At 36.7% G+C, this 20,511-nt stretch overlaps 6 protein-coding genes across 8 annotated transcripts in view; 2 read left to right on the top strand and 4 right to left on the bottom strand.

Annotated features, from left to right (window-relative positions):
- Positions 1–90: 90 nt before the first annotated feature.
- Nckap5l_0 (Nck-associated protein 5-like) overlaps positions 91–20,511 on the top strand; it is a 237,595-nt gene continuing 217,174 nt past the window's right edge. The window contains exon 1 of the mRNA XM_054235112.1: positions 91–552. The gene's annotated coding sequence lies outside the window, so the exon portion shown is untranslated. The remainder of the gene's footprint in view (positions 553–20,511) is intronic.
- Positions 1,450–6,240, top strand: LOC105216976 (uncharacterized). The gene is made up of 2 exons (XM_054235114.1): positions 1,450–2,996; positions 4,867–6,240. Exons 1-2 carry the CDS (start codon positions 2,948–2,950, stop codon positions 5,862–5,864), a joined length of 1,047 nt encoding a protein of 348 aa, XP_054091089.1. The 5' UTR covers positions 1,450–2,947; the 3' UTR covers positions 5,865–6,240.
- LOC105216980 (uncharacterized) lies at positions 6,896–8,524 on the bottom strand. The gene is made up of 4 exons (XM_011191768.3): positions 8,387–8,524; positions 8,261–8,317; positions 7,488–7,652; positions 6,896–7,420 (listed from the first exon to the last, which is right to left on the bottom strand). Exons 1-4 carry the CDS (start codon positions 8,447–8,449, stop codon positions 7,040–7,042), a joined length of 666 nt encoding a protein of 221 aa, XP_011190070.2. The 5' UTR covers positions 8,450–8,524; the 3' UTR covers positions 6,896–7,039.
- On the bottom strand, positions 11,466–13,919 carry LOC105217001 (uncharacterized). 3 transcript variants are annotated; one of them, XM_054235118.1, is made up of 5 exons: positions 13,250–13,919; positions 12,912–13,185; positions 12,788–12,844; positions 12,039–12,203; positions 11,466–11,971 (listed from the first exon to the last, which is right to left on the bottom strand). In XM_054235118.1, exons 2-5 carry the CDS (start codon positions 12,972–12,974, stop codon positions 11,591–11,593), a joined length of 666 nt encoding a protein of 221 aa, XP_054091093.1. In that variant the 5' UTR covers positions 12,975–13,185; positions 13,250–13,919; the 3' UTR covers positions 11,466–11,590. The 3 variants fall into 3 exon arrangements, with proteins under 3 accessions (XP_054091093.1, XP_054091094.1, XP_054091095.1); XM_054235119.1 differs by having other exon boundaries at positions 13,462–13,919; XM_054235120.1 differs by having other exon boundaries at positions 13,751–13,919.
- Positions 15,016–17,113, bottom strand: LOC105217002 (uncharacterized). Its single transcript, XM_054235115.1, has 2 exons — positions 16,521–17,113; positions 15,016–15,724 (listed from the first exon to the last, which is right to left on the bottom strand). The coding sequence occupies exons 1-2, from the start codon at positions 16,915–16,917 to the stop codon at positions 15,084–15,086; spliced, it is 1,038 nt and encodes a 345-aa protein (XP_054091090.1). The 5' UTR covers positions 16,918–17,113; the 3' UTR covers positions 15,016–15,083.
- LOC105216979 (uncharacterized) lies at positions 18,468–20,392 on the bottom strand. The gene is made up of 4 exons (XM_054235121.1): positions 20,261–20,392; positions 20,130–20,186; positions 19,059–19,184; positions 18,468–18,982 (listed from the first exon to the last, which is right to left on the bottom strand). Exons 1-4 carry the CDS (start codon positions 20,321–20,323, stop codon positions 18,602–18,604), a joined length of 627 nt encoding a protein of 208 aa, XP_054091096.1. The 5' UTR covers positions 20,324–20,392; the 3' UTR covers positions 18,468–18,601.

The following is a 20,511-nucleotide window of genomic DNA, read 5'->3' as shown; positions in this document are numbered from 1 at the left end:
ATAGCGCGTCTAAATAGTTTTTAACCGTTTTTAAATTAATTGCTCATGCTTTGTTTAAATAACTTGTTTTAGTGTGAAGAACCAACTTAATTTAAAATCGAATTTTCAACAAATGAAGTAAAATCTTTAAAAGTGTATGAAGGTCAATAATAACTATCAGAAATACAATAATTAAATGTTTTCTGCTGTACTCCATTTTGAGTTTGTTGACCGTGATGGCTGATAATTCCATTTCCTTTTGTGCTTATTTCCCTCAAAGTTTGACATTTAAATTGCGATTTGCTTTGTATGCGGTTAGTGAATTGTGTAATTTCATCTATAAATTGTAATTTAAATAGTTTTACATAGTGTTTTAGCAAATATTTAAGTGTTATGTGTGTGTTGAGGCGTTAATAGCTTATATTATAGCATGTAGTGAAATAATACGTTCAATTATTAAGATCTGTGAAAAGTTAGTGATGGAAATGTGACGTCGGGAAGCAGTGATTGTTTTTGGGAAAAGTTGTGAACCAATTGAGTTCATTTTGGGCACATTCTCATCTTATTAACAAGGTAAGCTTATTTATTTCAATTATTTGTTTGATTTTATTTTAATGAAATATGATTATACAAAAATAATAATCCATATACAAGCGTTCTCGGCTTTCCACATATTTCGGCTGAGAGGACCAAGCGAAGATACAAACTGATTTTATCTGTTTTTATCACCGAACCACAGTATAATCGAACTTTTTCTAGTTATCTAACATATTATCCAATATGTATGGTATAAAGTCAACTTTCAGTGATGCTGTGCAGTTAATTGGGGAATTGGAAATGGTATGAAACGACTTCATCTACGTCAATGTCATAATATGAAAATTTAAAAAGGACAATCTAAACATAATGAATTCATGTTGAGATAGCTGAAATAATTTAGGACCAATTCCACAGTTTTCTTGCGCTTCTGCTTTTTTGCGAAATTAATTTCAGAGCTTTGTTGTAACGGTTATATCAACTCTTAAGGGAAAACTGTAAGTTCATTTTCATTGAGTTCATCTAAAGTAAGGTCGAGGAAACTCGCTTTTTCGAGGTTATATGGTGTGGAGGTCGGATTATATGTACAAAGGGATGGTTAATATCATGCGAGGACTCATTATATGCAAGCCATTTTTTTAATATAACAGGGTCTAGTCTAGATAGTCCCTATTGAAAATGAAGCTGCGTGAGGGTCATTTTATAGGCAGTGTTTCGTACAATTCTAAGGTTCTCATTGTTTCAAAAAATTCAAATACAGTGGAACTTCTCTAACTCGAATCATCATAATCCACAAAACAAGTTCGATTTAGAGTGACATCGAGGTACAGAATTTTCATTATAACATACAATTTTTCAAAAAGCTTTGAAATATAGATTTATATACACTTTTATTTATTTACTACGCATAAAGTTTTATGTACATACATACGTTAAAACATGTAATTCTATAATTTTGTTTGTTGCACTTTGCTATTTTTTGGCTCTTGACGTCTGCATCCCATGCCTTTGTTACACGATTTATGCAATTCATAAGTGTAATATCAATTTTTGTTGGCATCCATACGAGTCCCTCAATACTCTTTTAAAATTGGATTTCTAAACGCTATTGCCAATTTAAAAGTTCGAGTTATGACGATCTTTGAGTTATAGAAGTTCGAGTTATGGAAGTTCCACTGTATGTTCATGCGACATTGTATTAAGATAATATTTACATATATCATCAATTTTATTTTTTACTTGCCTTCCGCGTATGTTGCCCGATATTTTGAAGATCAACTCAACTCTACTGACGTAAACTTTGAAAACGTCGGTTCATAAAGAACCGTACTAATTCGCTTTGAGCGCCAACTAGCGGTATATATATATATGCCACAAATACAATATTTGGATATACAGTGACTCCAGGGGCATCTATCAGCCGACAGCGTTATAAGAATACTTCGAACTTTCATAAAGCTAGTCAGTCCACTGACTTCGAGGTGGTCTGATATGCACTGTCTGTACAGACATTTATAAACAATTAGTATACCAAATTTAATATGTAACTGCTTTTGATCTTCCTTATTTATCCTTATTATGCAGAACTTGCTTACTTCAATCTGCTTTCATAAAATATTCATTGAGTAAATATTATTATTTGCTTTACTATTAAGCAGACTTTTCATCAACACACACACACGAGTACATATCCTTCCATACACACACACACACACACTCACAAACCCGCACAAGTCTTCTCACTACACAAGAGGGTAGTTTTTCGAAATTTCGCTTTTGCATTTCGCCCGGCATCGTTGTCACACAACAACATTTCACGAATTACTTAGCCCTCTCAGCAAGCAGCAGCCGCCTTACGTCTGTCGGTACTATATGGATGAGCGCTAGCTAGATTAACGGTAACGGCTGATGCTAAAACGAACGAAGTACACACACGCACATAGCCGAGCCGAATACTCACACAACAACAATAAATACGAACACATAAACTTGAACTAGCTCACACACATGACCTCCTTCCACCAGCCCAGCGAGGCAGCCTGCCAGTCATCCCGTCGTCCGACCCCATCAGTTACAGGCAGACAATGCTGTTAGTGCGAGCCGCCTCCCCGTCAGCGCTTGCAGACCCAAGCCAACACGAGCATAGTGAGAGCAGATCTAACGACGAGAGCGACGATGCGAGTCAGCAAAAAATGGAAAACGGCAAATCACAGGGCGAATGTGCTCAACGAAGCTGTGACCGCAAGGATTTTTACAGCATCGCTAGGGCGCTTGCGACTTTCACGGAATTAGTTAGAGAAAACTAACGCTACGCAGTAGATCTAGTGCTGACTGGCAGTGCGTATACATGTATACAAAGATATTAAGAGAAATAAGCAAATAAGAAACATCAATAATTTGGAGGTCAAAATAAAAAAAGTGTAAAGCAACCATGTCACAGAAATCTGGACCAACGTTGCATACTTTGGATAATGATAATAGTAAGTGTGCAAAAACTGCAAGAAAGCTGAAATTTTCAATATCTTCTACAACGAGTGTCTGTTTGTATGTTTGTATGTGCGCTTGTGATTTGCTATTACGTCACTGATTTACAGCATAACAGATTTTCTGTATCCTGGCAAGTGGTTGCTGCTCTATTGCTGTATTTTTGTTGTTATGGCCTCGTATTTAGCTGCTTAGTTGCTAGCTAGTGTAGTGTTTGTTTCCTTTTTTCAACGAGAAAAGTGTGTATCCAGCTCAATATACATATTTATTTGTACATATGTCCTGTGTTAGTGGCTTTTTCAAGCGTATTATCATAATTGGCAGAGGATATTAGCAAGCATTTGTGTACTTGTGCGCTAGCTGCTTTTATCTCACATGTTTTCTATTCTTTTATCAATTCTGTTTTGCTTTTTATCTTCACCTACACATTCACTTTCTAGAATGAATGAAGAGAGAAAAACTTCACTTGTTGTTTAGGAAGTCGAGCAGAATTTAGCTTAAGCATTGAAGGGTTGAGTTGACTGGGCTGATGCTGTGAGGGCCAAGTCTAATTTCTGCTGTGTGGCGAGTATAAATCGTGGTGAATAATGTGAAATGCTTCATTTTCACTACGATGGTGTAAAAAAGCTGTTGGTGTGTGTAACTTTTTTTTCTATTTTATTAAGTAACTAGCTTAACTGTCATCAGAGACTAATACAAAACAAAATTTTGAGGGACTTAGAGCTGTATAATTTTGAGGAAAGTAAAAAATCGTTACGTCAGGTCGTAATTCAGTAATTCGTAATTCTTTCTTTAGTAATCTTCCAGTTTGTTTTTTTGGCAAATTTGTCAAAGTTCTATCTTTAAGATATTCAAGGAAGATATTGTGAAACTGAGTGAACTCAATAAAAATCGGATGTTGTTTCGAGCAAATGACTACAGCGATTGCATCCAATCATTGAATCCGATCCAAATTAATTCCACTTGTTCCTGCCAGGCCGGTTACCGACTATTCTATTGACCCACCTCAAAAAGTACTTTAACAGAGTTAAAACATATAATCTAGATGTTCAATTGGCAGACCCCTTTATCTCTTTATAGAATTTCAAAACTAATGTCTTCGCATATGGTCAAAGGACTGACAACGTGAGACAAGCCTCAAGTAGTTTAGCAAGTTCTGAAAGCGAGAACTGTAAAGTGTATATTCTAATGAAGGTCAGGCTAGATTGATTATTTGGAAAATTAGACTTCTTGACGGAGATCAAAAGTAACGATGTTGCAATCCACATATTCATCAGATGTCCAAAATGTGAAGCAGATATAGTAGCAAAAGGCTCTAAGAGATCCAGCGTTTTAACCGGCTAGTCACTTAGCTTACAAATAATTGTCTGAGAATATAAAAAAATTAAATCAATAAACCAAAAAATACTCTAAGCATTATGAATAAAGTATCTCTCGGGATCATACCTTCAGAAACTATTCAGAATATAATATAAGAAGAAAATAATTCAGTTTCTCAACGCGGGGAAGTATTTATTATTATTCCGATTCCTGTTGAACACAAATATCTTTATGTGCTGTTGCCTGCCTATAACCTAAGTTGAACCCAGGCCTTGAGTTATAATATCCACGACCAACTCTCAAAATGTTTAATCAACTCAAGAATTTCCAACAGAAGTCCTCTCCTTTAAACTCACTACAAATTTACTTACTGCCAAAAAAGTTGGAGGCTTTGTGATTCCTTATTTAGAATTGTGAGTAGTTACTTCCAAGCTAATAGAGTTCAAAAGTTTCAACGTTTGTGTGATGTGAGTTTTGGTACAATTCGAACTTTTAAATCCTTGATCTATACATAAAATCTCATAAAACCGACTGCTCAACTTCCAGATTACTATCAAATCAGCGATGAAGATCTCGACGATTGCGAAGATCTCAACGACGACTGTCTGCTAGAAGAAGTGGTAGAGGGCAGCAATGGCAACAGTATCACAATTGCGGGACGTGGTCCGTACGAACGCGCTTGGACCTCCGAGGCAACACGTGCGCTCATACACATACGCGGACCGATGCAAGGCATGTTCACGGAGGGACGTCAAAAACGCACGGCGCTCTGGTTACACTGCACGCGTCAACTACAGAAGTTGGGATTTCGTTACAGCGCCGCGAAGGTGCAAAAGAAATGGCACAACATATTGATAACGTATAGTAAAAATTTGCCAAAGAAAAAGTCCAGTGGCTATGTGCATTGGGAGTTCTTCGAGGAGATGCATAAATACTTAAAAGACAAACAAATGGATATATATGATTTTCAAATTCAATCATCGCCATACTCAAGATCAACCGCACAACAGCAGCAACAACAGAAGCAACAGTTACCGCAAACTGCAGTCTTTCGTGAGATCAAACAGGCGCCCGCACTCTCAAATGAACTGTTGGCACAATTTGATGGCAACCAGCTGTCGCTGCTGGCCAATACGGCCGAAACGAATTTGGATAAATCAAATGATGAGTTTGATGAGGAATCTACCATAATGTCGGAGTTGAAACAACCAAAAATGGAATTTAATGACAATGAACTGCCGTTGGAAATATCACATGCGAATGGGTACGAACATAACGGTAACAAGTGTGACAGCGTTAACTTTCCGTCTGTTGTCAATGCGGCGCAGGAGGATGGTGGCTGGTGGAAGGACTATTTCGAGCGCAAACTGGAAGTGGAACGTGAGAAGATCCAATGTCAAAAGGAGCTCCACCGCGAACAAATGCAATTCCAAAAGACGACAGCGCTGCAGCAAGAGAAAATCGAACGTTTAAAGATCGATGCGATCAACAATTTAACGGCGACGCTGCAGAAGCTGGTGGAGACGAAGAATCGCAAAGCGTAGAGGAGAGTGGATTGCCGACTGTAGATTTTTGATTTATTTTTCTTTGGTTTAAGTTAAGAGGATTTACATACCTTAGGGCATAAAGCTAAAACGCTTAAAAAGATTTAAGCCTCAGCGGTATGTCAATTTTATTAGTGCAACTTCAGTATATAATTTGATATATATTTTTGGGTGAATTTATCTGGAAATTAAAATTAGAAGTCTTAAAACATCTTTTGAGTTATCAAATCCACACTCAAGATCCGTTCTCATAAACAACCAAATTCGAGTTAAGCTCTTTTTGTTTGTGTATATAACTTTAGATATACAATTACATTTAAGACATGAATATAAATTAATGAGTACAACTATACAGTCGCATTATTTTATTATGTAACACATCGGAAGAAAGCATGCCTGACGATTGGAATCTCAGTGTACTCTGCCCAATACACAAAAAGGGAGACCCCACAATCTGCGCCAACTACCGTGGGATAAGCCTCCTCAACATCGCGTATAAGGTTCTGTCGAGCGTATTGTGCAAAGAGCAAACAAACATCAAAAACTCAAGTAAAGAAATCACAACTCAGTTGTGTAATTGTTCGATTGTCACTTGGCCCGAAAAAGTCAGTGTCACATGGCCTACCTTGAGTTTTGACACATCTCTAAGATTTCTTGTCACCGCATCAACTGTTTAAAATCTTTATCAACCAACAGCCAACAATAACATAAGTTGAACCCAGGCCTTGAGTTTTATTATCCACGACCAACTCTCAAAATGTTTAATTAACTCAAGAATTTCCAACAGAAGTCCTCTCCTTAAAACTCACTTCAAATTTACTTACTGCCAGAAAAGTTGGAGGCTTTGTGATTCCTGACTTAGAATTGTGAGTAGTTACTTCCAAGCTAATAGAGTTCAAAATTTTTAACGTTTGTGTGATGTGAGTTTTGGTACAATTCGAACTTTTAAATCCTTGATCTATACATAAAATCTGTTTAAAATCTTTATCAACCAACAGCAAAGGTCAAGATCTAACAAAGAAGGAGATTTCAATGAGGCTTACTTCGGAAATTACGACTTTATTTCATATATAAGGTTAATAAATTAAATTCCTGTTTCTAATATTGCAATAATTTGCTATCGTCTTTCTCCAAAACTCTCCGACAATAATTCTTAATCAAAGAACTTCGTTAATTTAAACATGTTCACACTCCTTGATAAAGTCACGCACCGTGTTACATTCCGTACTATCATTCCAAGCAGAAGCGGGACAATTTTTGAATGTCTCCATATTAACACAATCCATTAGAATGGCACCGAAGGGCGAACATCCCATTTGCATGTTTTGAGTAGCCATTTTTTCGGCATATTTCGGATTTTTACTCTTCTCTTCGACCATCTTCGCCTTCAAATCGCTCAACTTCTCTGCGCAAGTCTCGAATGATTCTTCCATAATGGCGGCCAATTCCTTATTATCCTTAACGGTTGTGTCGAGCAGAGCGCTAAATTTGTCAACATCGGGTTCACCATTCTCGCCAAACACTTCGGTTTTATTGAAAATGCACTCGATCAGGCACTATTGTAACAGGAATGAAAGGTATTTAGTTTCAAATATTTTACTCAACATGGAACTCAGCACTTACGGGATGTAGATGTAGTTCATGCATATGCGTTGGATGTGACTGATCAACCTTTGCTGGACCGCCACGTCCCATCGGTGGTGGTGTCGGCGGTTTGGCAAATTCAGCACATTGTTCCTTCAGCGCTATGGTACTAAGGTCAGGCACGTGGCAGCACATGTGCAGTGGCTAAAGGGAGAGTGATTATATAGTTAAGTGGTGAAATCAAAAGAAACATTTTTGTATCAATGGATCAATGAATACACGGACGTAGATCAGTTTAGTTTTGTGAAAGCCATTTCCGAAACTAGAGTATAGTGAGTATATTTAGGCCTAAGCAAACCAAGTTTCAGAATTCATACAGACCTTCATTAAATATCTTATATTAAATGAAGTTCTGAGCTCTGAAGATCTGAGCTCTAAAGATCTGAGCAGCTGCTGTACTTGGTTTCTTGATCTGCAGCTATTTATACAATATTACTCATAAGAGTGGACCTCTTTGATCCTATAATCGGATATATAAACTTTTTGGTCAGAATTACAATAACATGGTTTAAGTTTGGAAAACAGCGGGATCAGCGGATACAGAAAGGTTTTTGCTCTGCCTTTGTTTGTTATTAGATTCGTGATGTTATCCAAGAATGAGGATCCTACGATCTCTTAGAATTTCGCTTTCACCCATTAAATTTTTGTTCGGTTAAGTTTGGACTTTCTTTTAATTTAAAATATTTCGAAAAATTTCCACTTTGAAAGGATTAATGGATTCACACGCGTATTCGAAAATAATATTCACTTACAACGAAAGGTGGTGACTTAGTGCAATCCACACTTTTATCCTCGGCACTGGCATAGCACTAAAAAAAAAATCGTGAAAAACACAATTATGAAGCTCAAATGCGAAATTATTTCACAAACTAGCTCACCCCCAAAACACAAATCACAACAAAATATCCAAAGTTAGTCCTCATATTCGAAGCTTGGCTCATAAACTATTGATTTCAACTGATTATTGGGATGTGCAGAATCGGCATTTTATATCAATTTCTATAGCGGTTTGCAAAATGGCAAAAAATGTTATATGCTCGCACGCTTCAGCGACCCTGAAGTTTATTTCATTTGATGTAATTCGTTTATTTATACGCTCTATATATGTGTATGTGTATGGGTGTATTTAAATTAATTAAGTTTTTGCATGAGTGATGATTAGGTGTTAAAAAATTTGATAAACAATATTATAATCACTCTAGTTGATTTCTTCAATTACTTAACAACAATGTAAGTACCTATAAGATATGATGAATCACCAAATTTGTAAAATACAAATAAGGAAGGACTAGTAAAAGGATATATTCAAACTTGATACTGAGTGAACTCAATGAAAACGGTGTCGTTTTTAGCACACGACTACGGCATTTGTATATTATCAAGACGGTCTAAATTTAATATTATCGAACAAGGTTTGAAAACTATTTAGCATAGTCTATTGACTTAACGTCCCCACTTTCAAAAAGTAATTTGTAATTTGTCGGTAACTAAAATAAAAAAAGTATGTATTTATTCCCTCTACAACTGCCAATTGATTTCCAACACTGTCGCTATCGAGCGTCTCCGTGCCATAGCTGAAAACCCACATGTCCGTAGAGAAAACCAAGCAATCGCCTGCGCCCAAACGTATATTCACCACAGGGCAACGCTCTTGACAAGGTTATTTCGGTCGCAGACGTATATCAAAGTGACCGCTCAGCTGCTGCACGAAGATCAAGCTAAATAAATAAAATTTATTCTCTCCTCTGAATTTGGGCTTCTACGTTAAGTTAAAAAGTGAAGACATTATGAAATAGCCCAGATATTCATAGAATTTCGTATCTCTTTTTCGGGGTTCGCACATTCGGTAGACTTGCAGTTAAAGCCAATTTATGTGGACCAGATTCCAACGAAATTGGATAAAACCGATTTCAAACCCTAAAATTCTTGATGGAAACAGAAAACCGATCTTTTCGAGGTCTCTAAGTGACCTCTCATATCTGACTCTCTCATATAAGCCGCTCATTTTCAAATAAAATTAAAAGTACTTAGTTCTGCACTATTTAGAAAGTAAAAAACATACTAGCACATACCCTTAAGCCATACTCACCCAACGTCTCACAGAGCACACAATTCCCAGCTTCAGTTTCATAGTGCCCCAGGATTTTCTTGGTGGATGACACACTTCCCGACACCGACTATTATATAGTGGAGTCCAATCCCAATAGAGTAACACCTGTAGCAGCAACAACCGGCCGATGGCGCTGACAAACCAACTAAATTCATCGCACCAATTGTAGAGTAGATATACGGCACCGAAGATAGCCAGCACAGCGCACGCCACCGCCCAACATCTGTTGCTGCGATGTGGCAACAACGGCTCATATATAGCACGCATCTCGGCGGCGTTGAATCCCTGCTTCTTGCATTCGGCGAAGAAATCGACAAATTCTTGTTCCAATGCAGCCATCTCCATGAAGCGTCTGCACGCGAACACTTCGCGGTCCCGAATGAGAACCACTAGCACCCAGCGGCGTTAGCTGTTGCAAGGCGGAACGTTGCTGTTTGCGGCTACCACCGCACATGCGCGCTACTCACATGTCTGACTGCTGGCACAGCTGTCGATAAGCGAGTTAAGGAGTTTAAATCGAATTTAACACTTCATTGCGTTCGAAATGGAAATTGAAAGTGTGGTGCGATTTGTAGGCGATAATGCATGGAGGACGGCTAACAAAGAGTGAAAGGAAAATATTTAAAGAATAAAAAAATGCAGACACTTATTTACTGTTTGCATGTTCCCCTCCAGTGATTAATATCCTGCTAATGTATCAGGAGAAATAATTAAATTTGTAAATTTATATCCCTAATTTATTGGAAAGAATTCAAGGTTTATTATGGCGTTTCTAAAAAGGAAGAGAAATGGAAGATGTGAAATGAATTAAAGTTAAGACTTCCGTTAATAAAGCTTCTTGAACAAGTAATAGGCATAAATGTTGAGAAATAGTTTTGAATGTTCACATTCAAAATTTTCAAAAAAAATCAGTTTTCTTTATATAATATAATATTTCGGATAATAAGACCTGGTCAACCGGGTCCACCCTCCATACAACAGTTATATTGAAATCGGCAATGATGTCTTCTCAGTGCAAATGGCTGATATTATATTTTATAAAATATCATAGGGAATCTTTTCCTCCTTATAATGTGCCTCTGCGCCAATAATAACTAGTTAAAATCGGATAAATACCTTACCCAGCCGTAATATACCTAAAATAAGGAGGTTCAAACTTTCGGTTGGCTTTATGCCACACAAATCGCTCAACATATAAGATATCTCAGTAAAATTAAGTAAACGTAGTAATATATAGTTTGATGGCTGAAATAGTTGAAATCGATTCATGTTCTTAAGAATAGTTGGGTTCAATGCCAAAAGTAAATGAAATCTGACATTCTGCTAATCTTAAGTTTTTGCCACGGATAACATTGGTATATTAAATCCTATCTAGAAATCGGTAATATATTGTGTTCAGATGACATTTTGACTTCCATGGCCCAAAAGATCTTATCAGAATGTTGGAACCAAAAAGTTTTATAAAAATTTAATATTCCACAATGTTATTCGTTATTTGGGATAATATAAGTTTACGAGATTTATAATAGACCTATTTTATTAGATTATTTTTACTTTTATAATATTTTAAAACGCTGCAAGACCCTAACGTTGAAAAAGAAAGCAAAAGTCCGAAATTATCAAAGAGATAGGTAGTCTTTTACCAAGATAGATGGAACAAACAGATATCAAGAAATCATTTCGAATAAAGAAATTAAACCCACTTGAGTAATAGTTCGATTATGGCTTTACCCGCAAAAGTATGTGCCACATGGCCTACTGATACATTTTAATTAAGTTTTGACACATCTTTGAGCAATTGTCAAAATCTAATAAAGAAGGAGATTTCAATACGGCTTATTTCGGAAATAACGATTTTATTTCATATATACGGTTAATAAATTAAATTTCTGTTAATAATATTGCAATAATTTGCTATCGCCTTTCTCCAAAACTCTCCGACAATAATTCTTAATCAAAGAACTTCGTTAATTTAAACATGCTCACACTCCTTGATAAAGTCACGCACCGCATTACATTCCGTACTATCATTCCAAGCAGAAACGGGACAATTTTTGAATGTCTCCATATTAACACAATCCATTAGAATGGCACCGAAGGGCGAACATCCCATTTGCATGTTTTGTTTAGCCATCTTTTCGGCATATTCCGGATTTTTACTCTTCTCTTCGGCAATATTCGCTTTCAAAACGATCATTTTCTTAGCGCAAGTCCCGAATGATTCTTTCATACTGGTGGCCAATTCCTTATTATCCTTAACGGTTGTGTCGACCAACGTGCTAAATTTGTCAACATCGGGTTCACCATTCTCGCCAAACACTTCGGTTTTATTGAAAATGCACTCGATCAGGCACTATTGTAACAGAAATAAAAGGTATTTAATTTCAAATATTTTACTCAACATGGAACTCAGCACTTACGGGATGTAGATGTAGTTCATGCATATGCGTTGGATGTGACTGATCAACCTTTGCTGGACCGCCACGTCCCATCGGTGGTGGTGTCGGCGGTTTGGCAAATTCAGCACATTGTTCCTTCAGCGCTATGGTACTAAGGTCAGGCACGTGGCAGCACATGTGCAGTGGCTAAAGGGAGAGTGATTATATAGTTAAGTGGTGAAATCAAAAGAAACATTTTTGTATCAATGGGTCAATGAATACACGGACGTAGATCAGTTTAGTTTTGTGAAAGCTATTTCCGAAACTAGAGTCTGTAGGTCGACAAAGAACCTGAGTATATACTGAGTATATTTAGGCCTAAGCAAACCAAGTTTCAGAATTCCTACAGACCTCTGAAGATCTGAGCAGCTGTTGTACTTGGCTCCTTGAACTGCAGCTATTTATACAATATTACTCATAAGAGTGGACCTCTTTGATCCTATAATCGGATATATAAACTTTTTGGTCAGAATTACAATAACATGGTTTAAGTTTGGAAAACAGCGGGATCAGCGGATACAGAAAGGTTTTTGCTCTGCCTTTGTTTGTTATTATATTCTTGATGTTATCCAAGAATGAGGATCCTACGATCTCTTAGAATTTCGCTTTCACCCATTAAATTTTTGTTCGGTTAAGTTCGGACTTTCATTAAATTTAAATTTTTTCGAAAAACTTCCACTTTGAAAGGATTAATGGATTCACACGCGTATTCGAAAATAAAATTAACTTACTACGAAAGGTGGCGGCTTAGTGCAATCCACACTTTTATCCTCGGCACTGGCATAGCACTAAAAAAAATCGTGAAAAACACAATTATGAAGCTCAAATGCGAAATTATTTCACAAACTAGCTCACCCCCAAAACACAAATCACAACAAAATATCCAAGGTTAGTCCTCATATTCGAAGCTTGGCTCATAAACTATTGATTTCAACTGATTATTGGGATGTGCAGAATCGGCATTTTATATCAAGTTCTATAGCGGTTTGTAAATGATAAAAATGTCAAAAAACGTCATATGCTCCGACGCTTCAGCGACGCTGAATTGAACCCCAGTTCTCTCCATATATGTGTATGTGTATGAGTGTATTGAAATTAATTAAGTTTTTGCTTGAGTGACGGTTTGGCGCTGAAAATGTTGATAAACAAAATTATAATCACTCTCTTCAATTACTTAACAACTATGTAAGTACCTAGAATATACATACATATGTACATAATAAATACGATGAATCACCAAATTTGTAAACAAAAAATATTATTGGACTTTGAAAGCATGATTAATCCAACGAACACGCTTCGAAAACCATCAAATATTTTATATCGTGTAGTGCTAGATGTGTTCATACTGCTCTGCGGACTATCAAAGACAATGAGAATAGTGTTTCGAAAAAGTCTTGCTTACCAACAGCTTGGAAGGTATGGAAATTCTTCAATTGATTTAAAAAAAAAAAAACACAAAAACAAAAAGGAAAACGGTTTCGTTTTGAGCACATGACTACGGCGTTTGTATTAGTCATGAGCGATATTGCTATTTTTAAATCACTTTCATTTTATATTGCTATTGCGATCGAATTACGAGAATTTGTACTCCACATTTTTCCAAAATTTGCCTGCTTTCCAAAATAAAATTGTTACTGAGGTCCTGAGCCAAAGTATTACACGTAATAAAAAGTAACCAATACAGGGCATACCCTCTTTCAATGAATTTTTGTATACATATTGACACAATTCTGTGATTTCCAATAGCGTTTTTAGACAGCCAAATTAATTGATCAATTCAAATTTTTATTGAGAAGCTTTATTAGTTTTATACTGCCGGCTACTCGATAACCGATCAGTTGTTATACATTTTGGTTTTTCTTTTCATATGAAGTTAGTAAGTTTCATCAGCTGATTAATATTTTTAGCAGCGACATCTACCGCAGCTTTTTTTATCAAAAAATTAAGCCAATCGAAGACAAAGAACGTATATTGTACGTTTTTGTTGCAGAGTTGCATTTCATTTTCAAGTCCATTAAAATTCAATTAAAAATTAATGTAGATTTTATTTTGTATGGTAAATCGATCTTAATAAGCGTTTTAATCGAGCAGAGGCCGGTAAATTGATCAATTAGCTCCCGTCTAAAAACGATATAATCGAGCAGAGGCCGGTGAATTGATCAATTATCTCCTTTCTAAAAACGCTATAATTAAATATTTTTCATGTTCTCTATTAATGTGGTGTAGTTTATCGTTTCCTTCACAAGCTGGTGGAAAATTTGCGTAGAGGAGTACTTATCAGAACTGTGAAGTGAATTTACTAACAAAGGTTGTTCATTACTTTCAACTAAAATAATTTTCTTAAACATTTCGGACTAGACTGATGATATAGAAAATAGTACTTCTCAATGGAGAAAGAATGGATCGAAAGTAACGGCAAGAGTTTTTTAACTGATTAGTCCCTTAGTTTATAGATAAATTATGTAAGAATACATCGATAGACCAAAATCTTCTTTTTCTAGGCGATATGGTAGATGTTCTCATATATGCCTTGGGTTCAGCCCAGGGATACTAGTTGAAACAACCAAAAATGGAATTAAATGACAATGAACTGCCGTTGGAAATATCACGTGCGAATGAGTACGAACTTGGCGGTAATAAGTGTGATGTGATGCGTTTACTTTCCGTCTGCGCAGGAGGATGGCTGTTGGTGGAAGGACTATTTCGAGTGCAAATTGAAAGTGGAACGTGAGGAGATCCAGTGTCAAAAAGAGCTGTATCACGAACAAATGCAATTCTAATAGAAACCATTAGAATTCTTAAATTATTCTTTGAGATACTGAAATTAGCAATCAATCCTCCGTTCTCATAAACTATCAAATTTCAGTTAAGGTCTTTTCCTCTGTGTATATAACTTTAGAAATACAATTATTTTGAAAACAAAAATTTGAATACAATTTAATGAGTACAACTGTACTTCCATTTTAATTTATTGTTATTTTATTAACACATTCTCAGTTACATGTAAATTAATATTTATTCCCTCTACAACTGCCAATCGATTTCCAACACTGTCGCCAACGAAACGAGTTTACTTTCGATCGTCTCAGTACCATAGCTGAAAACCCACAAATCCGTGGAGAAAATCAAGCATTCTCCAGCACCCAAACGTATATTCACCACAGGGCAACGCTCTTGGCAGGGTTGCTTCGGTCGCAGACGTATATCAAAGTGACCGCTCAGCTGCTGAACGAAGATCAAGCCACGTAAATAGATTTCTCGCAATTTTTCGTTCGCATAGTTCTGCGACAGCAGCACCCAACTCGAGTAGAATGGCTCAAGATGTAGCGGATAGTAGTATGGTCTTGTGACGAAGCGACGCGAAGCCTTGACAGCGCGTCGCTGACAATTACGTAATTGTAGGAACCATTTATTGTTAGTTGGTGTTGTATTCTTGATCTTCTCCAAAGCCAGTTCTAAGTTAAAGAGCTTCTTCAGCATTAAATTCGTTGAGACATCACAGGGATCACTTTCCAGAAAATCCAGCGACGAGTTATACATTTGATTGAGCAGTGTGTTAAGCGTAAGTGGTTGATGCGAGTCGGTGACAATCACTGGCCAACCACGTTCGAGATGCATAGATTCCAGTATTGAGAAGGTGATATTCGACGATGTGGGAATGCGTTCTGGAAGTGAAAAAATATTATTCATATCACGACCTCGCTATATATTTGACCTAACGCCACTTATTCGTCTATGTCGAGTGTCCTACCGGATTCAATCTCCACAAGTTCGATATATTTTTCAAACAACTTTCTTACGCAGAAAAAGTATTGGGAAATTTGTCATTGCTTGTCGAGGATCAATAGCTAATAAAAATTCTGTTTATTTTTGATTCGATATTGGCATCATATCAAATTCCGAGGTGGAAGCGTGCTCACCTCTAAAATATCTGCATGGCGATATATAGAACATGCTCATTTTGGGCAATATTAAGATTATGCTTCAATAAGTTAGCTCACTATTTATCAAAGATACATAGGGCAGAGTCATCCAGAATATTAATTGAAAACGGGACACAGTGTAAAATGCAAACCAATCCATTTTTGGACGGTATTTGTGGGGTCTGAAATTATGTCCAAAATAGGAAGATGCCAGTCCCTCAGCCTTAAGTTTGTTTTGTCATCAACTCCTCTGTATTCGTATATTCTGAAATAGTCCCCAAAATATCCACTAAAACTCGTATCTCCTTTGCGGAGTTTGATATTTCGGAAAGCTTGCTATAAAAGCAAATTTTTTTTCTTGCGGCTATGTGGACTACATCAAACCGAGTGATTAAATGAAATCCAGATTGAAATCCTCAATCTATCACTGTCTTAAAAAGTGAAATATGTCGAGGTTTCTAAATGACCTCTGCTATCTGACTCTCTCATATAAACCGTTTATTCTGCACTATTTTAAAACACTTTAAACAGTACTCACCCAACGTCTCACAGAGCACACAATTCCCAGCTTCAGTTTCATAGCGCTCCAGGATTTTCGTGGTGGATGACACACTTCCCGAGTCCACCTTATCTAAAGTACGCTCAATCAGACAGCGACTATTATATAGTGGAGTCCAATCCCAATAGGGTAACACCTGTAGCAGCAACAACCGCCCGATGGCGCTGACAAACCAACTAAATTCATCGCACCAATTGTAGAGTAGATATACTGCACCGAAGATAGCCAGCAAAGCGCACGTCACCGCCCAACATCTGTTGCTGCGATGTGGCAACAACGGCTGACATATGGCACGCATCTCGGCGGCGCTAAATCCTTGCTTCTTGCACTCGGCGAAGAAATCGACAAATTCTTGTTCCAATGCAGCCATCTCCATGAAGCGTCTGCACGCGAACACTTTGCAGTCCCGACTGAGCGCCAGTAGAATCTAGCGGCATTATACTGTTGCAAATGCCGCAAATTGCTGTTTGTGGCTGCCACCGCACATGCGCGCTGCTCACATGCCTGACTGCTGGCACAGCTGTCGATAAGCGAGTTAAGGAGTTTAAATCGAATTTAACACTTCATTGCGTGCGAAATGGAAATTGAAAGTGTGGTGCGATTTGTGGGGCGGAATTGCAATGGAGGGCAGTTAATAAAGAGTGAAAGGAAAATATGTAAAAAATGCACAGATACTTAACTACTGTTTGGATGTTGTCCCTAAGGTGATGAATATCCTGCTAATATCCTGTATCAAGAGAAATCTCTAAATCTGTAAATTAATATCACGAATTTATTTAAATTCGGGGTTTATTTGGCGTCTCTGAAAAGAAAGAGAAGTCGAAGATGTGAAATGAATTAAAGTTAAGACTTCCGTTAATAAATCTTATTAGTTAATTCAGCTTTCTATATACATACATACATATTATATTTCAGATAGTAACCAGTTCCGCCCTCCAAAAGTAAAAGAAACCTTCTAAGAGTGCATTAATTGACTAAAGAAATTCCTAAGAAGCATTAATATCATAGAATAATGGTCGAAATCGGTCTGCGATTTTTCTAGGCCTCAGGTACGACAAGACTCTCAGTGCGTAGGGTGGACATTTTACCAATAATATTGGTCAATCTCTGAGACGTCCTATTCAATATCTTTCAAGTCATATAAAATTATCGAAATCGGACTGTAACTTTTCAAAGCCCAGGTTCTCAGTGTATATGGCTAACATTTTACCGAAAATATCGGTCAATCTCTGAGATAACTTAAAGAATGCCATTGATCTAAAAATTGTCAAAATCGCTGTATAACTTTTCAAGGCCTTATGAACACATAAATAGTGGAGACAATTAGAGACAAACTTCCGGCTGGTTTTTTGCCGTATAAACAGGTCAATGTGTAAGATATCTTAGTAAAATTAAGTGATCGTATAATATTGGATATAAATACTATATATAATTTGGAGGCTGAAAAGGGTGAAATTCGTGCTCTTGTTCTTAAATATAATTTAGTTCAATGCCAAGAGAAAATGAAAACTGTCTAGACATTCCCCTAACAACAAATTCATGTTAAGTATAGCATTGTTATATTAAACCCTGCCTAGAAATCTATTATGTATTATACATTTATATCAAACGATACTAAACGTATTTTATTAAGGTCTATGAGGTCGTAATAGTATTTCGAACATGTTTGTAAGGTATAGAACCTACCCAAAAAGTGTTATAGAAAAAAAACAGATACCAAGAAATAATTTCGAATCGTGGTTCAAAAAAGTAAATAAATCATCACTCAGTTGAGCAATTGACAATTGACTCAAAAAAGTATATGCCTTTTAATTGAGCTTTGACACATCTCTGAGAACTCTTGTAAAGGCATCAACTGTTTAAGCTTTGTGTCAACCAACAGCAATTGTCAAGGTCTAACGAAGAAGGAGATTTCAGTGAGGCTTCTTTCGTAAATATCGATTTTATTTAGTATATAAGGTTAAGAAATTACATTTCTGCTTTATAATATTGCAATTAATTGCTATCCTCTTACTTCAAAACTATCCGACAATAATTCTTAATCAAAGAACTTCTTTAATTTAAATATGTTCACACTCCTTGATAAAGTCGCGCACCGTGTTACATTCCGTACTATCATTCCAAGCAGAAGCGGGGCATTTTTCGAATGTCTCCATATTAACACATTTCATCAGAATCGCGCCGTAGGGCGAACAACCCGATTGCATGCTATGATTAGTAATTTTCTCGGCATATTCCGGATTTTTGCTCATCTCTTCGGCGATCATCGCCTTCAAATCACTCATTTTTTCTGCGCACGTCTCGAATGCTGCCTCCATAATGGCGGCCATTTCTTCATTATCCTTAACGGTTGTGTCGAGCAAAGCGCTAAATTTGTCGACATCCGGTTCACCGTTATCGCTAATAACTTCGGTTTTATTGAAAATGCACTCGATCAGACACTGTCGTGGCAGGTAGGAAAGGTATTTAGTTTCAAATATTTTAATCCAATGTACATATATGCAATTCAACACTTACAGGATGATGATGTAAGCCATGCATATGCGGTGGATAATGTTGATATTGTGAATGGTCAAACTTTGCACATTGCTTCATCAGCTCTTCGGTACTAAGATCAGGCACTGAACAGCACATGTGGAACGGCTAAAGGGAACATATTTGAGTATATAGTTAAGTAGTGGAATCAAAAAGAAACAGTTTTGTACGAGCGTGGATCAATGAATTTATGGAAGTATATCAGTTTAGTTTTGTAAATGTTTTTTCTGAAACTAGAGTCTGTATGTCGACAAAGAACCTGAGTATTTACTGAGTATTTTTGGATCTGAAGCAAATGTTATCGAATGTCATCGGGTTATAATGTCTTTTAAGCTCTTGAATTTCCGAATTGTCTAAGCTGTTGCGTAATTCGTTGTCCAGAATACCAAGGCATATAACACAACTCGTGTCTGCACTATTAATTTCCATTCCTTGACTGTCTAATATGTAATTTCGATTAAAGAAATCAAGTTCGGCGGCTGCTACGAAAGGCATGGTAATTTTCATATTTAGGAAACCAAGTTCCAAATTCCTACAGACCTTCATTAAATGTCTCACGCTAAATGAAGTTCTGAGCTCCGAGCTGCTGTACTTGGCTGCTTGAACTGCAGATATTTATGTAATATTACGCATAAGAGTCGACCCCTTTGATCCTATAATCGGATGTATAAACCTTTTGGCCAGCAAGAAGTCGGATATTATGCATCTTGATACCGGAAAAGAATTACAATAATAAGCGTGTCTTAAGCTTGTTAGATCACGAACGCTCGAGATGAACAACAACAGTAGTGATTTAAGTTTGAAACACAGCGGGATCTTGAAATTAATTGCGGACAAAATCAACGATGCAGAATTGTTTTTTCTCTGTCTTTGTTTGTAATTAGATTCTTCATCTTATCCAAGAATGGAGGATCCTATGATCTCCTTAAATTTCGCTTTCTTTCACTAAATTCTTGTTCGGTGAAGTTCGGACTTCCCTTTAATTTAAAAGGAACTTCCATTTTGAAAAGATTCATGGATTCACTCGCTTATTCGAAAGCAAAATTCACTTACAATATAACGTGGCGGCTTGTTGCAATCTACACTTTTATCCTCGGCACTGGCATAGCACTAAAAAATTGGGAAAATTATTAAGTTCACAATTATTAAGTTCAAATGCGAAATTATTTCAAAAACTTGCTCACCACAAATACTAAAATCACTACAAAATATCCAAAGTTAGTCCTCATGTTCGAAGCTTGGCTCATAAACTACAGATTTCAACTGATGATTGAGAATTGCAGAATCGGCATTTTATATCAAGTTCTATAACGGTTTGCAAAATGGCAAAAAATGTTATATGCTCGCACGCTTCAGCGACCCTGAAGTTTATTTCATTTGATGTAATTCGTTTATTTATGCGCTCTATATATGCGTATGTGTATGGGTGTATTTA

The sequence above is a fragment of the Zeugodacus cucurbitae genome, chromosome 6, assembly GCF_028554725.1.
Source record: "Zeugodacus cucurbitae isolate PBARC_wt_2022May chromosome 6, idZeuCucr1.2, whole genome shotgun sequence".
Classification (NCBI taxonomy): domain Eukaryota; kingdom Metazoa; phylum Arthropoda; class Insecta; order Diptera; family Tephritidae; genus Zeugodacus; species Zeugodacus cucurbitae.
This window is presented reverse-complemented; position numbering and strand designations above follow the sequence as displayed.